At 40.3% G+C, this 18,219-nt stretch overlaps 1 protein-coding gene across 3 annotated transcripts in view; it reads right to left on the bottom strand.

Annotated features, from left to right (window-relative positions):
* Positions 1-4,319: 4,319 nt before the first annotated feature.
* The window catches only part of arhgef12a (Rho guanine nucleotide exchange factor (GEF) 12a), a 42,332-nt gene continuing 28,432 nt past the window's right edge, over positions 4,320-18,219 (bottom strand). For all 3 annotated transcript variants that reach the window (XM_085184478.1, XM_085184475.1, XM_085184479.1), the window contains 31 exons: positions 18,044-18,130; positions 17,815-17,949; positions 17,569-17,670; positions 17,328-17,438; positions 16,273-16,371; positions 15,809-15,851; positions 15,383-15,488; positions 15,047-15,184; positions 14,931-14,963; positions 14,201-14,315; positions 14,000-14,111; positions 13,709-13,912; positions 13,493-13,634; positions 13,375-13,407; positions 13,142-13,293; positions 12,773-12,919; positions 12,472-12,557; positions 11,604-11,729; positions 11,258-11,372; positions 8,262-8,362; positions 7,959-8,036; positions 7,716-7,791; positions 7,457-7,624; positions 7,256-7,343; positions 7,088-7,165; positions 6,911-7,005; positions 6,597-6,800; positions 6,252-6,488; positions 5,914-6,143; positions 5,710-5,785; positions 4,320-5,584 (listed from right to left, as the gene is read on the bottom strand). In XM_085184478.1, coding sequence (XP_085040604.1) covers positions 5,574-5,584; positions 5,710-5,785; positions 5,914-6,143; positions 6,252-6,488; positions 6,597-6,800; positions 6,911-7,005; positions 7,088-7,165; positions 7,256-7,343; positions 7,457-7,624; positions 7,716-7,791; positions 7,959-8,036; positions 8,262-8,362; positions 11,258-11,372; positions 11,604-11,729; positions 12,472-12,557; positions 12,773-12,919; positions 13,142-13,293; positions 13,375-13,407; positions 13,493-13,634; positions 13,709-13,912; positions 14,000-14,111; positions 14,201-14,315; positions 14,931-14,963; positions 15,047-15,184; positions 15,383-15,488; positions 15,809-15,851; positions 16,273-16,371; positions 17,328-17,438; positions 17,569-17,670; positions 17,815-17,949; positions 18,044-18,130 — 3,528 coding nt within the window. In that variant the 3' untranslated portion in view covers positions 4,320-5,573. The remainder of the gene's footprint in view (positions 5,585-5,709; positions 5,786-5,913; positions 6,144-6,251; positions 6,489-6,596; positions 6,801-6,910; positions 7,006-7,087; positions 7,166-7,255; positions 7,344-7,456; positions 7,625-7,715; positions 7,792-7,958; positions 8,037-8,261; positions 8,363-11,257; positions 11,373-11,603; positions 11,730-12,471; positions 12,558-12,772; positions 12,920-13,141; positions 13,294-13,374; positions 13,408-13,492; positions 13,635-13,708; positions 13,913-13,999; positions 14,112-14,200; positions 14,316-14,930; positions 14,964-15,046; positions 15,185-15,382; positions 15,489-15,808; positions 15,852-16,272; positions 16,372-17,327; positions 17,439-17,568; positions 17,671-17,814; positions 17,950-18,043; positions 18,131-18,219) is intronic.

Genomic DNA, 18,219 nt, shown 5'->3' with positions numbered 1-18,219 from the left:
AATCACGTACGAACTCTGAAGCACGTACAAACTCCAAAACACGTACAAACTCCAAAACACGTAAAAAACTCCAAAACACGTAAAAACTCCAAAACATGTAAAAACTCTAAAACACGTAAAAACTCAGAAGTACATAAAAACTCAAAACACGTACAAAAGACAACAGAAGTGCTTCAGAATGCTAGGGGCAGTGTTGAGCTTTTGTTACCTAGTGGCTACACAAGCCAGCAAGTACCAACCACCGGATTTGGTGTGTGGTAATAACAGGTAAATGAACTTTTTTTTATTATTATTATTTGACTATATATTAATGCTTGTGTATAAATACACAAACAATACACATATGCTTTCATGCTTTCAATTGTGTAATTTAAGTGATCTAGGTAGCTCTGTTTTGGAAGTTCAGTTCATGCTAGAAATGTGTTTTGTCTCTAGGGGACACCGCATATATTTATATATAAACATATATAAATAAAACCACTTTTTTTTAACGTTAGTAATTCCTTTTGTGCATAATTTTATATTATTGTTAATAATAAATTAATTAAAGCAAAAAAACAACCTGAAGAGCCAGTTCAGAGCCGAAAGAGCCGGCTCTTTTTAGTGAGCCGAACCGAAAGAGCCGGTTCTCTAAAAAGAGCCAGAAATCCCATCACTAATGCCCGCATTGAAGGGGCTGCTGCCTAAGCAGAAAGTCCCTACCTTTCCCCAGCCACCTCCTCCAGTTTATCCAGAGGAAAACAGAGATGATCTCTCCAGCGTGTCCTGTACCTCAACTCCACCTCACCATGCTGGAACAGCAAGTCAGTTTCTTTAAAGCCTCTCAGCTTTCAGGTCATTACTGGGATGTATTAAGAGGTCTTAAGAGACTCCTCAACAGGTCAGAGCTGTGTTTCTTTGAGGGGGAACTACACAAAATTAGGCAGTTGGTTTTAAACATTATTTAGTTAGCTAACTGTGGCTCAGGAGGTGCAGCAGGTCATGTCCTAATTGGAGGGTTGGTGGTTCAGTCACCGGCTGCCTCAGTGTGCATAACACAGCATCTTTTGGCACACTGAACCCTGAGTTGCTCCTAATGTGTAAGTATTAGGTAGAAAGCACTTGCATGGGTGAATGAGAGATGTTGCATGAAATGCTTTCAGTGCTCGTGTAGAGTAGAAAAGTTGGTGCATAGACGTTCACACAGAACCTTGATTTTAGGAGCTGTTCAGAATGCGATGTTTGCAGTGCTGTGTTTCTTATTTTTGCGAAAGTGTGGATAAAATAGCCCAGATTCTAAAGAAATAACCCCTCCTGTTTGTTCCTGTCACAGCCGAGTTATTTAGTCAACCATCCTTATCTTAGAATTAAGCCCCGTGGCAACAACCATAATGATGCACTCCACTATAATCATGAGCTCGATCTCTTTGTGTTACACAGCATCAGGTAAACACATCAATCCTCAACTTGATTTTCAACATTGAGCATGTATGCAAAATTTATGCAAATCAGCATCCGAAACCATGTGGGTAAGTGTGCTCTGTTATGTTTTTATACTATATTTAAAAGATGACACAACTCAAAATGCCTAGTGGGTGAAAAAAAGGAAACAATGACAGTGCAGGACTTCTGCTTTTGGATGGGACATATTTTGGATTCCTCCGCAAGGATAAAGCTTCATTTTCCCCGCCCGTCTCCTCGTGACACTGTTGCATAGCTGAAGGTGCTGAGGAGAAAGGGGTCGTCTTATCAGAGCTTGACCTGAATTGCCCTCCCGGAAGGCTCCGCTGTGACTGACACCTCTCTCCTCTTTGTCTTCGCCACTCCAATTAGCTCGATGACAGGTGCATGTGGAGAAACGAGACAATCAATTACCATCCCCTCTCGTCTGCCTCTGTCCTCTCCTCATCTTCCCTGTGTCTTTATCACACTCTGCCCTCGCCACTTCCTTTCTATTACTCTTAATTTATTGGCTTTTCTCCCTCTTTTTCTTTCACCATTTATACCTCATGTGGATTCACATTGTCTCCTCATAAGATATCCTCTCCTCTCACTGCAGCAAGCCAACAGTTGGGCTGACGGAGAGAAAGAAAGAGGGAGCATGTCATTCGGGCTGCAATGCTTCATCCTGCTTTCCACTCAGACACACTTTGCAAAAATCACTGCCAGACACAAGACAGGTAGCAGTAAACCAGAACAAAGTCACAATAAATGCTACACAGTCCTCTGTGGGATTCTCTTGACTGTGGCTTTGTCTCATTATGGAGGCCGGCAAGATGCATTTCTTGGGTCATTTATTTGTTAGACTCTGCAGTCAAATGTATGTGGAAAATCAATGGGCACCCTAGGTTATTTAAAACACTGATGTCACTGCAGGTTTTAGGGTGGGTCTTCTCCACATGAAGTTTAATGGTGGAAGTTTGCCACCTGCTGGTAATGAACACCTTTTCTGGCGTCTTTGATCGAAACCTCTCTCCTGGTTTCCTTTACGGCTCACGCACTCTGACATTTAGTGCGGCCGAATGTCTAGGAAAATATATTCTGTTTAAGGTCAAACGTATAGTTGACTATGAAGGTAACATTAAAGTGGTCCACACTGCCTGCGCCGTCCACACTTTCAACCCAGTTTTCAATTGTGAAGTTGCTTCGGGGGGGAAAGAGATCTGTAATATTTCATGTGTCATCCAGTTTTCAGTTACTCGCATACAGGATGTCATCTGTTGAGTGGTTGGAAAGTTCAAGCCTTGAATTCATTCACAGTGCAGTGAGTTCCTGCAAGTGTCCGACTGTCACTTACACAGATTAAAGTGCAGTTTAGTTATTTTAATATTAAATTGATTTACCTGAAAGCAAGCGACTCCAGATACTACAACTATAGCTCATAATTAACTCCCCAAAATTTGTTGGAGCTAAAAGAAAACAATTCTGAAACTAAGTTTAAGGCTTCGCTATAACATGGCAGAAGGGAGCAAAATCAGACTGTTGGAGCATTCTTACAACTGTTACCAAATTAGACACACTTTAACTATATTATACACACTATGTATCTTAATGCAAACGACACACAGTAACAGAACAGCTGGTTCAGTTTTGTTCACAACCTAAACTACAAAAGTAAAAAAGTAGTGAAAATCAGAATGAGCCTCCAGACTATCTAAAGTAGCACAAACAGAAAATTATACACTTCCATTTATTTATTCTCCACCACATCACTTAATATCAGCTATTTATTCATATCAGCTAACTCATAAATTCATTTGCCATTTAGCTTGTTTGCTTTCTGAAATAAATGAAAAACTAGCACTACTCAATCCTGAAATTCTATTAGGAAACTTTGAGGCGTCTACATCTTGAATGCTGCATTAGGACCATATTAGGCAGAATAATTAACCAATTAAAATGGCACTACTGGAAAAAAAAATTGAATAACATTTAAAATGTTAAAACCATAAAGTGAAAAATAACTTTTTCGGTCAAGAAACCAGAACTCTGAATAAACCTGATCACAGAGCAAATCCTCCAGTTTTTCTTTCCCCCCTTAAATATTTGTCAAATTCACTTTGAGAATTTTCCTTTTAACAAATTTCCTTAGTGTATTGGGTTAGACATTTGCTGAATATCCCTAGATATCAAACAGGCGGAGCTACCCTGTGTCAATAAAGGAGCAGCTTAAACTAGCTTTAATAACAACATACATTTAGATTTTTTCTCTATCAAAAAGACTTTTAATACTGAATACTTGTACTACCACTAAGTCCTACTGCTGCTTTGCATATACTGGATATCTACATAGAGGTAACTTTCACCGTTTCTCTCCCTATATCCTGCTTGAAAGTGGTAAAAAGTTGCTTACTGTAGGTCTTAAGGTGTAACCTTCTAGGGAATTACGTTACTGTAAATGAATGAATGAATTTGCACCCATCATTGCAAAATGTATATATTAGGACAGCATAAATTAGCAGAACCATGAAGAATTTGTGCACAATAATCTCACACAAAGATGCCTGGAGTGCATTTATTGGCATAGACATCTGAAAAAATTTCCACTCCATATGTGTAAAGACAGGAGGAGGGATATTGTGAACAGAAGGCACAGTATTTTCAGCAAGACCTAAAATTCAACCAGACAGATTAAAAAAGAAAAATAGGTTTACAGTCACAATTTCATGTGTTTATTATTTAATGTTAGACACAAGTCAAGCAACTGATCATTTCTTTGTCACTCTGACCTCCAAATATAATAATTTCCCAATCATTCAGCAATTTCTGAAAACGTCACCAGACTAGATGTCTTCTTTTGTTAGACTGGGAAAAAAAGAAAGAAAACATCAGCACACCGGTTTCTTTTTTGAATGTGTCATGGCACCATTTATTTTGTAAAGTTATGCATAAACCTTCCAACTTGATCATTGTACAGAATATGTTGAACTTCATGACATTATTAGAATATCAGGCAGTCAGATCAGCATTGCCAATAGTAGCAGAAAGAAAGCAGCATTTGCCAGGAGCTGACACTGAATGAGCACGACCGCTCCTTGGAGAAGAGGGGAACAGGGCAAGACACCCAGAGGCAGATGAGGAAGCATGACATAAAGTGTTGGAAGGGATAAATAAGCATCAAAGCCACTAGGCTGTGAGGAAGAGAGGGAAAACACTCAAACATGGTCACGGGGAAAAAGAAGAGGGAGAATCACACGCAAAAGGAGAAGAGGAGCAGACGAGAGGCAAAACACCCCTCAGAGCGAAGAGGACGAAGGAGTCAGCACAGAAATGCAACAGGACCAGATCAGAGCCGGCAGACTCTTCATTCTAGTTAACACCACGCCTAGAATTTATCTGAAATTCAAGACTCGAAACACAGGTCATTTTAACACAATGGGATCCATCAGCAGTGCAACTCTGGCCTCTTCAGTCCGAATACAGTCCTGCAATTCAGCAAGGTGTGCTAGGGTGCTTTTATGCTAGCGAGCACTCGGCTTTCCCACTAACCTCCGTGTGACTGAAGCAGGAGAAGCAGCCAAAAACTGTAACACCATGGCCTAAAGCATGCAAGCAATATGGGAAACACTTTAAAAAATGAAAAGAGAGAAAATAAATACATCTTGGGATAAAAAAAAAAAAAAATCTTAATACATTATCTTAAAATTTTCCTTTTCTTGTTTTGTGTTTCATATATATATATTCTCAACACACTTCTTTGTACATTTTGGTATAAGTTCTCTTTCTTGCAGGGATTCAAGGGATATGGGTGTTAAATGGTAAAAGGGGAGGGGGTGAGGTTCTGGCGCAATCCCACTTCCCTGATTGCCTTGTGCTGAGGAGGAAGAAGAGGAGGAGGAGGAAGAGGATGGGGGGGCTCGGCATCGAAAAGATGACTCCTCCCTTCAAACGTTTGCTCACACTTAAGTCTCTCATTCTCTGTGGCAACTGATGGAAAAAACAAAACGGAAAAAAAAAAAAAAAAACAGGGCTCAGCAGTGAGAGGACAAGCTTATAAGACGTCCAGAAAGTCCAGGACATGAGAAGTAGGAACAGACTACAAGTCGGTACTTCCTCTTTGGGACCACAGCCAAAAGCTGCTGCACAGACTTCCACTATCTCTTATCTGAGGGAGGGAGAGGGAAGGAGAGAGAGCAAGATCTGGGATCAGAAAAGGAACAGATACAGGAAGTGATTCATAAATTAAGAACCAGTTATTCATTCGTCAGCGCAGAGCATGAAGTGAGATACCTTTATTTCCATCCGTGTCTGCTGCTGATCTCTCTGGCCTTTGCTGTATTAGACTGTTGTACTTGGCCTCAACCTCCTGTGGGAGAAAAATAATTTACTGCTAGATTACACAATAAAAATGACTACTGTGTATGTGCATGATACCAGTTATTGTGTGTGTGTGTGTGTGTGTTTCAGAGCTGTAAAGGATTAAGTGTCGGTTACCTTCAGATAATTGAGGTTGGCCTGAAGATTTCGAAGGTGAGAGAGGACCTGTCTGCTGAAAGAGGAGAGGCTGCCGGCCTGTGATGTTGAAGAAAATCTCAAATTGATGCCCGAGTCAGCAGCGCAGCCTTGAGAAGTGCTCAGCTGCTTCCCTGTGGTTGTTGCCAAGATGTCATCGTCTGTGCTGCTCTCCCCTGGGCCACCGTAACCCTCCAGGACTAAATACGCAGCTGAAAGAATCAAAGAAAAACAGGAAGGATCAGGACGAGGTGAACATTTATGTTTAATGTCAGTTTATTCCATTTAAACCGTGAGTTGTTCTGACTGCCCAGACCTACCATAGTCATCAGTCGAGTCAAAGAAGCCGGTGTCTCCTGAACCCAGGTCCTGAGCCAGGTCGTCTGTCTGGGAGCCGGTCTTCTCTGAGCCGTTGTGGACCATCACTCGTGCACGGCTGTCTATGGGGGTGCGCAGGGAGGTGGTCCTGAGGAGGCGAGCCCCCGTGGAGCGTTTAGTTTGCTCTGCAGCTTCCTGGGACATCAGCTGGGTCACTAACACCTGCTTTAATGCTGCCACTGAGCAAAAGCAAAAAAAGAAAAAAAGAAAAAGGTGATAGATTTATAGAGTACAGCTGGATCGCATTTCATGTGCATCAATCAATCCATCGGTTCTGTGCCCCTTACGTGTTTTCAATGCTTCGTCTGCCCTCGAGGGGAACATGTTAAACGAGGCTCCTCTGCAATCCTCAGCCACTGGATAAGAAAGTTCTGGGTCCACAAAGCCTTCTTCTTCCTCCTCCTCTTCCTCAGTCTTCACTCCCTCAAATGGATTACTGCCAGGTAGCGAAGTCTGCAGTGCGCTTCTACAGACTGGACTGCTTTCCTTATCTATGAAGGTATAATTAAGAGTTATCACAGGAGTTTAATTACAGAAGTATAGCGACACATATTTAAGTAGGACGAAGAAATAGATCGAGGAAATGAGTTGCTTCAGTTACCTGTGGACTGGCTGCTGCCAGTGGATGTGCGGTCCGTGTCTCTACTCAACCTGGAAACTCCCGTTGTAATGATCTCCACACCGTCTCTCTCCCCACTGGCACACAAGCAGAATCATGTGTTAATAACGAGCATAAACCCTGACCCACTAGATGTGCTCAAATTAGTAAGTAACGTACACGGTCTGAGGTAATGGTATGACGCTGTGAGGCTTAACTTTCATGGCTTCAGCTCTCTGCGTGATTAGACGCTGCCACCTTGAGCAGGGAAATGAAACAGTCATCAGCTCGTATATCAACCGGAACAATGAGATTTAAATGAATCAATCAAAGGGGATTTGCTCTCACGTTCTCTGATCTGAGACAGTGGGCGCCATTAGCTCGTAGATTTGGGCTCCGTTTTCCGACATCGAAAGAACAAAGAAGGACTTGTTGTCTGGCAGGAGAGAGGCTTATTAATGAATATTACTCTACCCTCTATGGATGGAGCCTGTATTATTTCATACCTTATTCTAGTAATAAATCCTCAGAGTTTATGTGGTAACTGACCTGTGGCCACTGAGCGCACCAGCACCGTGTTGAGTTTGATGATAGGGCTGAAGATATGTTTGGTATCTGCAGTGCCCGCCAGGTTTTTGCTGTGACACTTCAGTATCAGACGCTCATCTTGTTTCTGTAGGAGAACCAGGATGTCCTCCAGGAGGAGTGTGTAGAGCTCTGAGAGAAAATAGAAAGATGTGGTGTAAGTAGTGGTCACCTTCCAGCTAAACAGCAATAGTGAAACTCGTGTAAATCAATCAGAACAAACCGATAGTTTTGTCCTTGTTCACTTTCCATGACAGTGGACCCTCATGCACCATCGTTTTCTTTGTCAGATCCAAGTTCTGAATGTTATGGAACAGGAAATAAAGACAAGAGCATTAAACTACTGGCTTCTGCTCTGTGCAGTGCTTTTTTTCTATCTAGCACATATTTCAAACAGTGAATGTGGGTGTACAACAAGTGAGTATGTTTTAACTGAAGCTAAAAGAGGGCTGGGCAGATAACTCACCTTTAGCTCCAGGATCATTGGGTTGTCTGTCTGCTTTAGAGAAGAGAGGTCCAATCGTCTCTGATAGTCCTCCAACCTCTAGAGGAAAGGAGTGAAATAAACAGATGGGGAAAAAAATGGGATGAGTAAGTCCTCTTTAAGACGATACTGCTGCCTGTGGAGCAGAAGCAGTGGAAATAAAATGCAGCTAGAGTAAAAAGGAAGCTGAAAGGGAAGTTGGAAAACAAATCATCCTAATGGCAAAAAACATGGAAAGGAGATTCAATTAAAAAAACAAAAACAACAACAACAAAAAAACCACACCTGTTTGTCCTCAGATTCCTTCACAGCCTGGTTGACGTGACTGAGGATCTTTCTGCAGCAGTCTGCTGCCTGCTTAACTTTCTCCTTCTCCTCTGCATTGTCTGAAAGACGACATTAACTAGTAAGGCCTCCTCAGTTCTGCAGAGGACTGTCCGACAAATTGATATTTCGTCCGGCCATTAACACGCCATCATTCCCAAAAAATTATGACACGGCTTTGGGGGGAGCGGGAGCACACTTCAGTCCCCTAATAGCTGGTTATTCTTTATCGTTAGTGCATTGTCTCGAGTGAGACCCAAAGGCCGCCCCAGACTAAAATGATGGCCCAAACAATGGGCACGACATTCCCCCAAAAATGTGCACTGTTGCTGCGGGACCATTAAAATGATAATCTCTCTATTTGTCTCTGTAACTCATCCGTTCTTTTATGCTGCATTCAGATTATCAAATGCAAATGAGATACCATTTTTTGTTTATGCCCATAGTTATGGGTAAATTCATTTACATGCTGTATTAAGTTACCAATAAGAACTAATTGGCACAGGGATTGTGACATGATGAATGTGAGAGAAAAGCTGGATATGATAACTGAACTCTGCTCAAGGAGGTGACATGAGGGCGTGCTGCAGCACTGCAGCCAAACTTAAAGCAAGAATTAATTCTGGTCTGACATTTTACACACTTTTACTGGTAAGCCAGGCTGCACAGCTACTGTGATGAACTAGATGGCCAATATACAGTGTTGGGTAAGTTATTTTAAATTAGTAACTTAGTTACATTACTAGTTACTTCTATCAAAAGTAACTCAGTTACTTCAAGTTACTCGTGCAGTATATAAAAATTGGTGTATTTCAAAAATAAAACTATGAAGACACTCAAAATAAATTTCCTGTGGTGGGAAACTATTTTGTGCAACTTTTTTGTATTTACAGGGATTAAACATTTTGTGGGATAAGCCTCTTAAATTTCTCTAACTAGAAATATATGTTAAAAAAACAAAAACGATTTTCTACTTTTTTTGTAGTTTATTGCACTTTTTTGCAATTTATGTAATTACTATTTACTTAATGCATACATATTATTAAAATTTGGGCTATAATGGTTGTATTGATGTATAGCAACTTGAAATGCTCCCAAAAATGGCACTACAGCATGTAAAAATATAATATAAGCTCTGGCGGACTTGGTTCTATGGTAGGTCTTAAAGGGTTAATAAATGCTCATAATTTATTTTCATGTACATCTATGCTGTATGTTAATAAAAGTGCCTGTGTGACATCTGGGACACAGCTTTGACTAAACTCTCTTTTTGTTCTTACCTTATGGCTTTAAAAAAAAGAAAAATTGATATATATCGTATATCGCCATCCAGCTAAAAAATATCGAGATATGAATTTTGGGTCATATCGCCCAGCCCTACTCCGCCATGCTAGCTAGTACGCAGTACAAAAAAGTCAGCATAACAAAAATAAACTCCACCTAAACTTGGTTTATATCTGACCCAGATAGACTGCAGGTCATAACTTCTTACCTCAAGTTCAGTTCACCTGACACCGGCGGCCGCCTCGGGTCTCTGCTCCTCCTGCCTCCCCTTTCCCTCATCCACCTGCTGCCCTCCACCACTTGCTAATGTTACTGAATCTGTGGAAGCTCCGCGGAGCCACCACACGAAGTAACGAATAACGACCCTATCTAAATCCCAGTAACAATTAACGCGTTCCTGATTTTGGCGTAATAACTAGTTCCCGTGCTCGTTACCACAATAATAACGTAGTTACTGTAACGCGTTACTTAATAACGAGTTAGTCCCAACACTGCTGATATACAGTGCTCATCAAATGTATTAGAGCACCACCCTAATGTATGTTTATGTTACCGCTGCACTAAATTAACATTATTGGTAATTATGAAAATCATATTTTATGTGTCTGCAATGGTCAAGCCACTGGTACACATATGCCATTTTATGTAAATAATATTTGTATAGCTATAAAATAATTACTGTTGTTACCTATGAATTTTCAAATAGTAGAGCATATTATTTTTAGATGAAGATACCAAATTACAGTTATTTACCTGCATTTCTGCATAGAAGAAGAACTAGTTTATTTTTAGTCATTGAATCCTTGAATAATTTGAATAATTTTAACCTTGAATAATTTCTGACTTCTCAGAGAAGTCCATATTGGATATAAAAATGTGAATTCAGTTTATTTGCCAAATAAATAAGAATATTATTCTTATACATATAAAAAAAACCAAGATAAAAATATTCTGGAGAGACAGTGAGATCCTATCAGAACTAATTGAGCTGTGTAGAAAGACGGGATGAGTTTGGAAGTGATCCATTCAGAAATAATCCCCTTTTGCAGTAAGGTTAGATGAACACATTTGATTTGCACCTGAGAAAATGGTTTTCTTTCTTATGTCAACGCTGGTGCGAAAGAGATGTCACGGAACATAACGCATCAGACTTTTATACTTTATATTTTAGCCACTGAATCAACTTTAGATTTAATCTGCTTTAATCTTATGATACTTAGTAGACTAAATTACTACCAAAACTAAATGATGTTTTAGTAAAAGGCTAAAACTAAATCACAATTTACTGTCAAAATTAACACTTCATTTAATTTTGAGAGCAGTTTTTATCACAGGAAGCCTAACAAATATGTTAAGTAATGAATAATTTAAAAATAAGAAAGAAAACTATTTATCTAGTCAGGGGACTCCCATGTGAAAGAGTCTGTGTACTTAAGTACTTGGACTTGTTTGCAGTATTTTATTTCACAGTTTACAAAAATAATCTGCAAACTAAATGTGCTCTAATAATAATAATAATGATAGAGTTGCAGCTATTCGTTTAAGTAAAGGCCTGTCACAATTATTAGATTAGATCCTTCACGAGTTGTGCATTAAGGTCGTTGTGCACGCAAAGTAATTACAATGTGAACAAATCCTTGCCAACTGTGGTAAGAGAGAAAACACAACCACACCTGTGTACTTGACAATGTTGTCGAGCAGCAGAGGGTACTTGGTGAGCCGCAACATCTCCACAGGAATGATGTCCTTGAGTTGCAGTCGGCGACACTGCCTGTTACTCTCTGCCTCCTGCAAAGAAGCAAAATATGAGTACCCTTAAGCAGCCATAAAAACAGCCCAAATGCATAATTTTCAGTATAAATAGAGACTGAGCTAGAATAAGAGTAAGCTTGGGTGTTTATTTAGATCCACACAACCATTGTTTAAACCCTCTGATTGACAAATTGTGAGCCTTCTGAGCCTGAACGGTTATCTCCTGTGAACACCTTGTATACACTGTGTGCGCAGTGACAAGCGTACCAGAATGAATGAGGTGAACCTCGAGTCCTTCTTCTGTTTGGTCTTTATGAGCTCCAGAGCAAAAGGCTGGTTACTGCAGAACGTCCCCACCGCCTGCTTGATCTTCTCTTCCTCTCCACCGCTGAACTGTTACCACCCAACCCAAGACAGGACAGAGATGGATAGAAACTCAGTCAATATGGGTCAGAGGTAGTAGATTTAGTATTTAACCGCTATGACGAGTGGCTGACTCCTGGGGGGGCAGGCTTATGTCCTTGCAGCAGACAGCTTAAGTTTCAGTCCAGACTAGATCAATGTTTAGACCCTTAGGGGACTGATTAGCCTACTTATCCTACTCCCTCCACTTCTCCCATTGAGAGACTCTATACAAGACTTCCAGCTCATACGCCGCTACCTCACATCTCATATATCACTGACAATATTAAGATGCTGAGATGTCAGCCAGATCTAGGGTATTGAGTGACATCATTTACTAGGGACAGGGCTTCCATTTTTCTCACTCCCATTTCATCTTACTGGAGAGGGCAGATTTTCCTCTCTGTCGTCTTTGATTTTTTTCCCTCATTTTCCATTTTAGAAGGATTTAAGTGGCGAAAAAGGCCTATTACCATGGCTGTCATATATAAACTGCACATACCCATGTCCCTGTGCACACGTCATCCCAAAAGATTGTCGAATTATAAAGCTGAGAAAAGCAATCTCAAGCCAACGTCAACAGTTTTTTTCTCGTTATGAAGCAATTTTGGGCAACACTTCCATTTCTTTGTACACAATGGTTTTTTTCTCCCCACCACATCAGTCATCTTGAATTTTATTCAATAGAAGGAATTATATGAAAATAGAATTTTGGCATGAAAATTGTACTCACCCAGGAAAGCAAGTCGTCTCCTATCTGATCAATTACTGAAGAGTCATTTCTCTTCCGAACGGTAGCCATTTGATCTGATATGTTAACTGAAATTCAAATAGGAGGAACTATCAGCATGTGTGTGTACAAGATTAAAAAAAATTAAAAAAGAGGAATGCAAAATGATAATGTGAGCGTCTGTATGTTGTTAAGAGTTTGGCCTTACTTTAAAATGGAATTAAAGTTACACTACAGGACTTTAAAGGCATGTTATTGATTCTTAATGGCTCAGAGGCAGAGGAGATGTGTGTTTCTAGTGTACCATGCAGCTGCAGAACCTCTTCCAGATTGGAGAAAATATTCTTGATGTCAGCAGGAGGCAGGATGGAGTCTTTGGTGAGCTTCTGGTAGAAAACGTTGTCCAAAACCTTCAGCATCCGTACATGTGCACGCTCTGTGTAAAACAGCTCTGCAGACAACGCAAGATGTTAATTTGAGCTGGCAGGTATTTGCACATTTCAGCATAAAACACATCTGACAGCAGCTTGAGTTGGATCCCAGCAAATGCTGCATATTTGTCTTCTCGTCTACACACTATATTCTGTATACTGTAGTATTTTAAAGCATATGGAGAGTATCATTTGAAAGTACAATATAAGCTTCAGGGGAGTTTGACAGTGCCAGTCCTCACCATGGATAACTTCCTGTCTCTTGATTTCATGAGGCCTGAGACCGGCTAGAACCTCTGGACGCACCAGATGCTGCCAGTTTGGGGGATCGCACTCAGAATCTGTTCCCTGGTCATCCTCGCTCTGGATATCAGCAGCACTGAGTCCCTCAAGCCTACAGTAATACAATAAAGTTAGCTTTTCACCTAGGTTTTTAGATCAATATAAGCAAGTCCAAATGATCTGGTATTCTTGCCTTCTTAAAGCTTTTGGTGTTCCCTCGTGAGTTCTACAAAAAGTGACAGAGTAATCAGTGATAAAAATAAGAACTTTTAAGGGAAACAGTGTTACTGCAGATGTGACTTTAAAGGCACCTGTCGCTTTCTCTGTCATCCTCTGGCAGTTGGTCCAGGTTATATAGAGGGTCAAACTGCGAAGCAGAGTATGGCGACCCGTCCAGAGAGTCCGATGGAAGGATTTCACTCACCCTGCAGGGGCCAAATATTGGAGTCCCACCTGCCAGATAACAAGTTAATACCCATCGCTCCTTTAAGTATTGTTTCATTTAATTCATTTGTATGCTTGCTCACCCATATCAGCGTCTCTGCTGGTGTCAGAGCTGTAGGTGGCGCTAATTGGAGATGATGAGTTGACAGACATGGAGTGTATAAGTTCAGGGCCCTCACTTGATTGGCTGCCTTTGAGACGACTAGATTCTCTATAATCACTTGTAGACAGTGCAGGTTGAGACATCTGTTTCTGAGGCCGTGGTCGTGCCTCCTGGGTCGTACCCCCTGAATACACAGAAAGGTGGTATCAAAATAATGTAAAGCTTTGAAAGCTATGTTGTTATTTTTGGTAATTTCAAACTCGTATCTTACCTGACGATTCGATGCGGCTGGGCCGCCGCTGAGGTACACGAATATTAAATTTATTATTCTTGGGAACCTTTTTCACTTTCTCTTCCCTTTCCTTTTCCGTCTTGTTGCCTCGCTGTAGAGTTTATCAAAAACAAGAAAAGAGTCATGTAGGTGATGGGGGAAGAGGAAGAAGTCTCACTGTGCAAGACAAATTTAGATTACCTTAATCATGGGAAGAAAGCTGATCCGAAGCCGTTTGGACTCCAGGCTGCGAGGTTCCTTGACCCTCACACCAAGGTGCTTCATGTACGTATATATAACATACTGCATTGTAGTGCTTAAAAAAAACATGACAACCAATGAGTTTGGATGCTTTCTGAATTATAATTAACAAAACAAGACAATGCTAAAATTTGAAGAGAGCAAGTATCCATATTGTGATTCGTACCATATGTCACAACAGTCGTTCCTCATACAACGTCTACACAAACCATCTGGGCTGTGCTGCGACCATATGGCATTTCAAACAAGACTGTTTCAATCAGTCACACTTTTGAATTATTTAATATAAACATACTGCATAAATTACATGTTTTCTTTAAGAGACTGCTCCACCGCTTAATTTGTCAACTGTGGGGGATGTAGAGTGGCGCTCAGATGACACTGATATGTATTCTTGCTTGAAACATCAAAGACTGTACTTTAAAGGTGAATAATTACTACCACTGGCAAGTTATTAATTTAGGAGCAGATTGCTGTCTAATGATAATATCGGGGACTGAAAAGATTTAATAAAAATAAGCCATGACATGACAGCTCCCTTAGATAATTGAGAGGCATATTACAGAATGTAAATATAGCACAGACACAGATGGCTGAAGGGGCCATGGGAGTTGTTAACTCTTAGAAATCTCTTGATTTAAGAAACTTGCTTCAGCCAAAGTTTTCTTACCATTTCTCTTCCTCTGTGAGCTGAGTAGTTACCCTGTTAACAGTACGATAAATAAAAATTGATAAAACTGAATAATATGTGCTTCCAACTAGCATGTATACGTATCAGTTACTCACAGGATATCGTCTATCTTCGCGATGATGTTTTCAGCATATGAGCGTTCCCGCTCGAGAGTGCCGCGGTCTCTGACTCTCTCTTGGTCCAGTCTGCCCAGCTCTGCTTCAGCCACTGTTAGGCCCATACTCCGCTTCTGCCTGCAAGTACCAAACACATAAGGATCTATACTGTTATTACTGTGACCAGGTTGATAATGTTTTAGAGAAACAATGAAGAAGAGGATGAGAAAAGCTTGTTTCTTTTATATATGCCTAATGTGGGAGCTAACAAAATCCTTAACATCTGAAACTCAGCTAAATCGGCAGCATCACAAAAAATACAAATTCTGAATTTACCTGAAATCTTCAAGATTCTTCTGAATATCAGGGAGCAGAGAGTCCTGCAGTGTTTGAACATGTTGTCTGTTTATTTCCTCTGGGATCAGTTCTGTCCGCCGCCGATCTGCAAACACACACGCACGGACACACACACATACACAGAATAAATATCAAAGGGTTGCAGCATGTCCACAATAAATAAGTGGTATTAAAGCTAAGCAATACTTTCCAAACCATCAGAGCATTTGATTTCTTAAGGCCTTGGCAAGGACTGTGCTTGGCTGGCTGAGGAATCGACTTACAGGGACTGTATAATGAGGATGCTTAAATTGCTAAAGTTACCCAGCAGAAGCACAAAAAGTCAGCACAAAATAAATATCACCAGCTCTAAATGATGCTGGTTAGGTAACTAAATGAGACAGAAGCTGTGTACGAAATACTTACCAAGATCAGCGGAGACAGATTCAGGAACACCCACTTTTAAATTCTGCAACAAATGAAACAGTTCGATACTTTAAAAGCAAACAGGGATATAAAGGAGTGAAGGTACTGAAGTCAAGCAAAACACTGCCAAATGCTGTCTGCATGACTTCAGATCATAAATAAAGACACATAACAGTAAATGATCTGGCATTTATAGTGCTTTTCTAGTCTTATTGTGCCCTTGATACTCCTCTATCATCTCCAATGAAAGGCATAATAGCCAATTACGAGCAAATACGCCACCCTGTTCTGACCTGTATATGAGATTACGTTAAAATGTGTTTTTAGGCTTTGTTTGGTCGAATTAGTATGATTTTGGAAACACCCGGAAATGTGATTAAATTCAATTTGCTACAATAATTTGCTGTAATCTAAATGCAATACTATATTGTGTGCTCGCCGTGTAAAGACAGATGAAGACTCACTGCTCCCCGGTCAATGAAGAAATTGTGAAGGTCCATGAACACCCGTCTGGTCTCTTTGGAGTTGGTCTGCTTGTAGAGGTCAGCATAGAGGTAGCACAGCTGAGGGAACAAAACATTAAAAATCAAAATAAAAGTAGGAACTGCAGAGTCTCCTAGAGGTCTACTAAACAGCAAGAGTTTGTTTTAAGACAAGTTAAGCTTTCTTCCCATAGTTAAGCCGGGGTTTCCTGTGGTGGTTCACTTCTTACTGAGATAACTTATGCCACAATAACTTATGCTGTGAACCCTACCTGTTAGGAAGGTATGAAATCAACACCTACTGACCAATCAATTCACTGGAAAATAGTGTCGCCCTTTCCAGGAAAATCTCTTGACCTCTGTGCTCGCAGAGTGGGAGGGTCTAAAACTTTTCAATGGTGTCTAATGTATTACGTTTCCAAAATCAACACCAATAACAAATACCGACTTTTAGATGCAACTTTCCTTGCTTGCAAACAATTTTACAACAATTTTGTTGTTCAATAAACATTAATATGTAATATATAAGACATCACAGAAGGTCAAAGCCCATATTTAAATTCAGTTTTTGTATTATTTACTTGCTCTCAGACTATTAAAAAACATTTTCACTGACTTCATATAGCAGCTCTTTTCCCAGACTTACTGTCCAAAACATTTAAAGTCCTCAAACATACAGCACTTTTAACACTTTTAAAACTACTATTCAGAGCTTTTAATCTTATATCGCTGGTTTATCTGCAGCAGGCATGTTAGTTTCATTGTGTTGTATGTGTGCAACTGCTTCATACGTTTCTAATATTATACTTTATTCTTGCATTGTAAAATGAGATTCTCAGCTGTCAGTGCACTAAATCAGTGTTGTTGGTCAGATGTTCATGGGACTGGCGCATACCTGGAACAGCAAACACTGGGTTAACTTAGCAAATTGATAACCGGCTTTGTGTGACTGGGTGAACTTTCTTCACAGCAAAGGGCCTAGGTTACGTACAAACTGTAAATAATGCATAAAAGCTATCAACAAATATGAATCTTACCACAGGAGCAGGGTCGAACTGAGAGATGACATGATACAGAAAGGCTGCGAGGTGGGCAGGGCGAGACTTGAGCAGCTCAATACTATTAAAGCTGTTACACTGGCCGTTTGTCTGAAAAACAGTCAGTACAACAGTTTACCTCTAATCTTAACCTATAAGTCACTTGAAATTGTATTTGGGCTTTCCGTAAAATTGTAGGGTTTTGCAAATAAATAAAAGAGATAATGTCCCCAAAAAATACCTGCTCTTGGTCTGAATCAAAATAGTCATCCTCAGCTCCAATGATCTGCGAAACAAGTCGAGACGAGGAGGGACTGCTGACTGTGGTAGGGGAAAGGGCGTCCTGTAGATGAGATGTCAGGTATGGTCAATATGTGTCTCCCATTTGGACATTCATAGCCTCTTGACCTTATTGTGTGGTTGTAACAGTTAGAGGAAAGACAGAGTAAATAAATAATATGTGTGAAGATAATTTCCACAAAGCTACCAGATCAGTGGTGTCCTCTGTCTCTGGGGAGTGGAAGGAGTTGTAGCTGTTCCTGGGTGTGGTCTTTGGGCTGGGGCAGGAGAACTCTCTTGGACACTGGCTGTCTGGAGATGACGGCCCAAATATGCGAGACATCTGAAAGTGGGAAGGAACACACACACACATTTGATGTAAATATGGTATTGAGAGAGATTTTTAGATTGTGATGTTTAAAAATGTGATTACTTACAGGGGTCCTGGTCCAGAACAGGTCTGCATTGTTTTCTCCCTTGGGGACAAATGCATCTTCATCTGCATCATCACTTGGAACAATCTCCTGAGGATTTAATAATACTTTTTAAAAAAAATAATTATAAAGATTTATATATTTTTAATGATAAACAAATAATATTTACAATGTTCTTT

The sequence above is a fragment of the Neolamprologus multifasciatus genome, chromosome 14, assembly GCF_963576455.1.
Source record: "Neolamprologus multifasciatus chromosome 14, fNeoMul1.2, whole genome shotgun sequence".
NCBI lineage: Eukaryota > Metazoa > Chordata > Actinopteri > Cichliformes > Cichlidae > Neolamprologus > Neolamprologus multifasciatus.
This window is presented reverse-complemented; position numbering and strand designations above follow the sequence as displayed.